This window comes from Lactuca serriola, chromosome 7 (assembly GCF_051521515.1).
Source record: "Lactuca serriola cultivar US96UC23 chromosome 7, Lser_US96UC23_V15, whole genome shotgun sequence".
Taxonomy (NCBI): Eukaryota; Viridiplantae; Streptophyta; class Magnoliopsida; order Asterales; family Asteraceae; genus Lactuca; species Lactuca serriola.
Genome location: NC_136414.1, coordinates 27,382,308 through 27,389,112, shown reverse-complemented (window position 1 = coordinate 27,389,112; position 6,805 = coordinate 27,382,308). Strand labels below are relative to the sequence as shown.

The following is a 6,805-nucleotide window of genomic DNA, read 5'->3' as shown; positions in this document are numbered from 1 at the left end:
AAAAACATCATGCACTAAATATTAGTTTATTGGTAGCAACTTTTTGCATTTTAATTATTGCCGTTTATTATAATTATATCGATTGTGGGCGTGTTCGACAAAATTAGCTGGTAGCGGGTGACTTATAGCAGGTAGTGGGTAGCTTGTAGCATGTAGCGTTTTGTTAAACGCTACATGAAGTAACATTTGGATTTGGAGCGTTTTGATTAAACTAAACGCTAGCAGCTTGTAGTGCCAAACGAGACTTTCTGTTTTAAACAGAGCGTTTTGTCAAACGCTATAAGCTAGAAGCTCTCAAACGTTCTTTGCCGAACATGCCCTGTAATGAGAAGCTTTTTACAAAAATGTATTTTTTCGTTAACATATCATGCTTTATTTTTTTTTGTCATTAAACATATAACAACATGCTTAAAATAATTATTTGATGACAACAACTTTTATATTATTACTTTTAATAAAAATGTATTTTTTTGTTAACAATATCATACCTTATTTTCACCGATGTGAAAACATATAAAAGTAAACAATCAATCTTGTAACTTATATAACATTACAAATAATTAGGAAATTATCTAACATATATATAGAAATCGACAAAGTTGTCCATGATGTTTGCTATTTGTAGGGTTTCTTAGTGATTCTTGTAGTTTTTCTTGATGCATTTCCTCAAACCATTGTACGAGTGGATGGACGGAAGAAAGAAGAGAGGTGAGATGAGACTGAAATACGAAAAAAGAACAATCTTCTAGAAGTGGCCGACGACTTTTAAGGTTAGAGTGAATGAGTGGTCGACGAATTAGGAAATGATATGCTATTGTAGCTTTGATACCATCTAGGCAAAACATTTTCCATAAATATATCATCTCATTTCTTGAATAACTAATACACAACATAATAAATATATATACACTAACAAGGATAATAGAAATTAGTCTTGACAATTTCAGACACGAAGACACGAATCTGTGAGAGACATGATACGACACGAATACATCTTAAAATTGAGAGAAAACTTATTTCTCATCGTGTAATCGTATCGCGTCAAATTCGTGACTGACACGTTCTCATGACACGAATACACGAATTGTCAGGTCTAATAGAAATAGAAATCATAAAATGTATTTTAACATAACAATCTATATTTATGCAATTCATAATTTTTATTATGATTGTGAATCAAGTGAGAAGATACAAGTCTCACTAAGGATCATTAATATTAATACGTCTTCATTAAAATATCACAGAGCACGACCGATTGATAGTTTAAGAGATTTTTTTTTGTATCTATATTTAAAAAGATAAAAAGGGTGTGTGTATTTGTTGTAAAGGTCTTGTGATTATGATTTTTTATACAAAATAGTTAGATTTAAAGAAGTGGTTAAGAAGTTGTTGAAATAAGTTGATAATTAAGAATCTATCAAAGAAAAAAGCAAACTAACCATGGCCCTAAAGGCTAAAAGTGATATATTTGATTGAGCAATACTTAAAAAAGCATATCAAAAATTGAATATTTATAAAAGTCCAGGGATTAATGTTGTAAATATATCTTCTTAAAAGATAAAACAAAAGAAAAGCATAGAAAAGGGGGAGAAGGTGTGACAAAAAGAAGCACGAAGTCGTTCATTGTAAACCTTCTCTCCATCTTTGACCACCAACAGCGCGTAGACAAATCCAGCCTCTCTCCTTGTTTCACACAGGTTCTTCAAATCTTGCTCAGAATTCAAGTTTTTCTTGTTCTTAATTTCATCATTTACAACTTACAGATCAGTTATTTTGCTCTATAGTTGGCTGTATCCCGAAATCAGTGCTGATGGCTGGTCGTTTTGATCCTAATCCGTTTGACGATGGCGATGAAGTTAACCCCTTCGCTGTAAGTTGAAAAATCCACTTCCAGTAAGCGGAATGAGTTCAATCATCGTATTCTGCTCGAGTATCTAACATGCTTGTTATCTTCATTCTGTTTAGACTTCAATCTAGGGTTTGATTTTGTTATTTCACTTGCTTAATCGATAATTATTTTTTCATTGCGTATGAATTTGGGTACTGATTTTGTGAAATGACTTTCGTTTCATTTGTCTCGTTGACCATATATTGTGGATCTAGTTTTTGTTCTGATTTAGTCTACGTTCTTAAGCTTGATCTCAACAACTTGCTTTGTTTATGGTGGAATTGAGATGTAAATTTTCTACATATTTACAGTAAGCTGATTTGTGAGACTGACTAATCTCTCAGCTGCAAATTGGGAATTTGTTGGTCATTTGATTTCAAGTTCTGTAGATAGTCAACCTATGCACATATATTTATTTATTTATTTAGTTTCGATTGAGGAATGTGAAAGATCACTACTAAAAATCTGCATAATCAGCAGTCAATTATGTTAGGATCTCAAACCACATGGAGGAAACTATAAATCAAAGAGACAATTATTCCATTGGTCCAATAATATTCCTAGGTTGTTGATACAACTCTTATTATATAATTTGTGAATCTAATAGTACATACATTAAAAAAAGACCTGTATCATTTATCTAATAGTACATACATTTGGTTTGTTCTTTCTATGTTACTCTGCCTTTAATAAGTTAATATTATTGCGAAATGATTTATTCACAATTTTACATAAACAGGAACAAGGATCTGGAGGTAAAGGAGCTGGAAAGAGTACAAATTATACAGGAGGTTCATTCTACACATCAGTAAGTCTAAACCCCTTTTTGTTTGTTCATATTACTTATAATCATTATACGGTGACTTTTCATTTTTTTTGTTATATGGGTATGTGAAATTCTTTTACTTTAAATCTTTATGTAAATTTAACTTGATTTTGCAGAGTGTTCCTTCTGCTGCAAACTCTCGACTATCACCACTTCCTCATGAACCTGCAGATTTTTATGACAGGAGTGCCCCTGTTGACATTCCTCTTGATTCTGCTGCAGTAAGTTCCACCATTAGATCTTACTGAATTTATTTTAGTGTCTTTGAAAATGTTAACTGGAGTACTGTATTGTGGATTCTTTTTAATAATGAATCTTGCGTTTTGATGGTTATTTTTGAAGGATTTGAAGAAGAAAGAGAGAGATTTGCAAGCTAGGGAAGCTGATTTGAGGAAGAGGGAAGAGGTACTTATCAAGAAATGTTAAATGTTAAATATATTGTTAAATTTGATAATCACAATTCACACAAAATAATAATTACATGAAAACTAAAATCAAAGGCACAATAATTACATGGTCCAACAACCTGTCTACATCTTTTTGCTAGGATTCTTGTAATGTCCCATTTGTAGTACATTCAAAGAAGAAATCTTATGTCATTTAAAAGAAAAAAAGTATAGATAAAAAAGATTATGATTTGTTTTTAAACATAGTAGTATTTATAGGGTATACTCTTAACTTTTGAAAAGCTTTTAATTATTTGACTAATGCTATGCAGATAGTAAAACGGAAAGAAGAGGCAGCTGCACGTGGTATGTTATGTTATTTATATTTTATTCCAAAATTATAGGCTATTATTGATTATTGATGATGATGATGATGAGGGCATTTACGTCTTTTGCACATACAAGAGATTGACAGTGTGTCAATGGGCATTAGTAATTAACCTATCCCCTCCCCCCTCTCGTTGACAGCTGGTATTGTTCTTGAGGAGAAAAACTGGCCACCATTTTTCCCCATTATTCACCATGATATTGCAAATGAGATCCCAATCCATCTACAGAAATTGCAATATGTTGCATTCACAACTTACTTGGGTATGTTTTTATTTGCACTCTCACCATATTAATGTTTTTAATTCAAAATCTTAAAATCCAAAAGTAAATTAAATTCCCTTTAATATTCTATAAATTTCTTCACAAACAGGATTAGTACTCTGTCTTCTATGGAACATTATTGCTACAACAACAGCTTGGATTAAAGGAGAAGGTATGTAACATATCTGTTTCTGTATCTTTTATAAGTATATCTTAATACATTTAATAAAAAAATCTTCTTGTAGACCCAAAGATCTGGTTTCTTGCTCTTATCTACTTCATATCTGGAGTTCCACTTGCCTACGTGTTGTGGTATCGCCCTCTTTATCGTGCATTTAGGTAAATATTTATTCTCTTTAAATCTTTTTCTTTGTATATATATCTGGTAACATAAATTGTTTTTAGAAAGAAAATGCTACAATTTGACTTTTCAATTCAAGCTACCTTTTCTTAACTATTAGTCAAATGAAAATGTTTGAGTTTGACTTTTAGTCAAGTGTTTAAAATACTTTCCATTGATTGAGCTTAAAATTTTATGGTAAAAAGTAAAAGTTGAATGAATCATGAAACACCCAAAATGGAAATTGTTGAAAATTTCTTAATTATTTTTTCAACCTCATTTATTTTAACTTTGGAAATTGTATTGCAGGAGTGAAAGTGCATTAAAGTTCACCTGGTTCTTTCTGTTTTACTTGGTAAGATTCTTGTGTCATTAATATCATACTTATAAAATTTGACTATTATGCCCTCATGGATGAATGTTGACGTGTCATATTTTTTTTTTATAGGTCCATATAGGCTTTGTGATCTTTGCTGCAGTTGCACCACCCGTTGTCTTCAAAGGAAAATCCCTTGCGTGAGTTCCTCTTTCCACTTTCCACTTTGCATCTTTTCTTCTTCATTTGGTTTTCTAAAAGGGTGAAATGCAAGAAATAGCAATATGCTTCCATTTATATTTTACTATTGCTACCAAACTATTGTTATTATTATTTTTTAATGATTATTATAATAATAGTTTGGTTGCTATATTGGTAAAATGGTGAAAGTACAAGACTACAAGTGCTTATCTGTATTTCACCCTAAAGGATTCAAAATTAAAATAAATCAACTTGAATTTGATTCATTTTTTTATTTATGATAAATAAAATCAAATATTTTAGTAAACAAACAATTCTAATAAAAAAAAAAATTAATTTATTTATCGTTTTTCCTTCCTTTCCCATAAACAGAGGGATCCTACCAGCAGTTGATCTTGTAGGCAAGCATGCTTTGGTTGGGGTGAGTTTTTTTTTTCGGATTTTCATCAATTCAATTTCTTTATTAATAAAAAATGCTGTTTAAGTTTTATTTATTTATTTATTTTTGTAGATTTTCTATTTTGTTGGATTTGGATTATTCTGTCTGGAATCCTTGCTCAGCATCTGGGTTATTCAGGTTAGTATTTTTTTTTATTCATTTTAGTAAATTTGATACACAATATACTGGCAAATGGTTAAATATTGTTGTATTTGTTAATTTTGAACTAATATAATTTTCAGTTGATTTCATATTTTGTATTAAACCAATATATATATATATATATAGTTAAAAACTTGTACTTCCATTAAATTATCTTTTAATATGATTATAATATTTCGTTTGGTTGGCTATATCAATAAAATGGTGTGAGTGTATTTTTCCTTGATATCAAGACCTGGTAACCGTGATTAATATAATATATATTATTAAATTTAAAGGAATAAAGTTAAGTTATCTGAATGAATAAAATTAGAAATTAAAAAATGTATTTGATTTTGATTTTTCATTTATGCTGCAGCAAGTATATATGTATTTCCGGGGAAGTGGGAAAGCAGCAGAGATGAGACGTGAAGTGGCTAGAGGTGCAGTGAGGGCGGCTGTATGATATTATGATGGACGTGCGTTATAGAGGATCAAGATTCAAGGCAATCAATTCAATGGTGATGTTAAGTCTAAAGCTTGTTTTTGATTTTATGGAAAAAGATTTATCGTTTATATGGTTGGTTGGTGTAAAAGTATAGAAAGATGGTTGGTTGGTTAGATTGATTGATTACCTCTGTAAATCTTGTGTTATATCATCTCACTTTTACTTTTACTTCGATTCTTTTCATTTCCTCACAACTCACAACACTTTCATTTTTTATATATTTTTTTTGTTATATGTTTTTAGGCTAACTAACGTTAAAAACAATTGCACTCTCAGTTTACCACATCGGATGTTTACAGGAAAATGTTTTGTGTTAAAATGTGTTATTAATACCTGATAAATTGTTTTTTTTTTTTTTTTTTTTTGACAAATTTATTTATGTATGTAAAATGACTGAAAATGACAAATTGAAGGTCATGAAAAAAAATTAGGCTACAATCTATAGGGAAAATGACTTTTGAGGGTAATTAACTTTTATGTTTGTACTCGATTGGTTCCTTTTTTTTTTTTTTTTTTTTTTTTTTTTTTTTTTTTGTATTGAATATACCATCGAACTTGTTGTTTGTGTTCACCATAACCCTTTTGACCTGTGATAGCCGGTCAAAGGGTTATGGTGAACACAAACAACAAGTTCGATGATATATTGAGTACAAAAAAAGAAAAGCGACCAAATGAGAACGAACTCAACAAGTTGGTTAGTGGTTACCCTTCTGAGTCATTTTCCCGAAAAGTTAAATGAAATTAAAGTTGCAAAATTATCAAAGACTGCAACCTTCTTTGGCAACGTTTCAAAGGGGTAACCTTGTTAAAACATGGTCTATGTTATGCTTACTGTGGTTAGCTGTCAACACCTCTCTGCAAAAGGATATGACTGTGTATGAGAGATATATTTATCAGCATAAACGTTTACCTCAAGGTATATTATGGTGATGTGTCTACAAAAACATCATGATATTGTACATATTGATGTTGTATCTTATCCCATGAATTCGATCTTAAAGCTAAGTAAACTCAAAAATCACAACACTTATGATTCCACTCGTTTGTAGACTTGTCTAGAATCCATGATACGATAAATCATTTGATTGGAAATGTAAATGTAGTCATGA

General features: G+C 30.4%; 1 protein-coding gene across 2 annotated transcripts; it reads left to right on the top strand.

The window, feature by feature from the left end:
- The first annotated feature begins 1,582 nt into the window (after nucleotides 1-1,582).
- On the top strand, nucleotides 1,583-5,864 carry LOC145061576 (secretory carrier-associated membrane protein 3-like). 2 transcript variants are annotated; one of them, XM_079009103.1, is made up of 14 exons: nucleotides 1,583-1,697; nucleotides 1,785-1,870; nucleotides 2,628-2,696; nucleotides 2,831-2,935; nucleotides 3,057-3,119; nucleotides 3,433-3,466; nucleotides 3,629-3,751; nucleotides 3,861-3,923; nucleotides 3,997-4,090; nucleotides 4,401-4,446; nucleotides 4,540-4,607; nucleotides 4,981-5,029; nucleotides 5,120-5,185; nucleotides 5,568-5,864. In XM_079009103.1, the coding sequence occupies exons 2-14, from the start codon at nucleotides 1,811-1,813 to the stop codon at nucleotides 5,652-5,654; spliced, it is 927 nt and encodes a 308-aa protein (XP_078865229.1). In that variant the 5' UTR covers nucleotides 1,583-1,697; nucleotides 1,785-1,810; the 3' UTR covers nucleotides 5,655-5,864. The 2 variants fall into 2 exon arrangements, with proteins under 2 accessions (XP_078865229.1, XP_078865230.1); XM_079009104.1 differs by having other exon boundaries at nucleotides 1,584-1,697; nucleotides 1,764-1,870.
- Nucleotides 5,865-6,805: the final 941 nt, after the last annotated feature.

Coding starts and splice junctions, on each gene's coding strand:
- LOC145061576 (XM_079009103.1), top strand. CDS start 1,811: ATGGCTGGTCGTTTTGATCCTAATCCGTTTGACGATGGCGATGAAGTT. Junction 2,936..3,056: donor TTCCTCTTGATTCTGCTGCA/GTAAGTTCCACC, acceptor TTATTTTTGAAG/GATTTGAAGAAGAAAGAGAG. Junction 4,608..4,980: donor TTCAAAGGAAAATCCCTTGC/GTGAGTTCCTCT, acceptor TCCCATAAACAG/AGGGATCCTACCAGCAGTTG.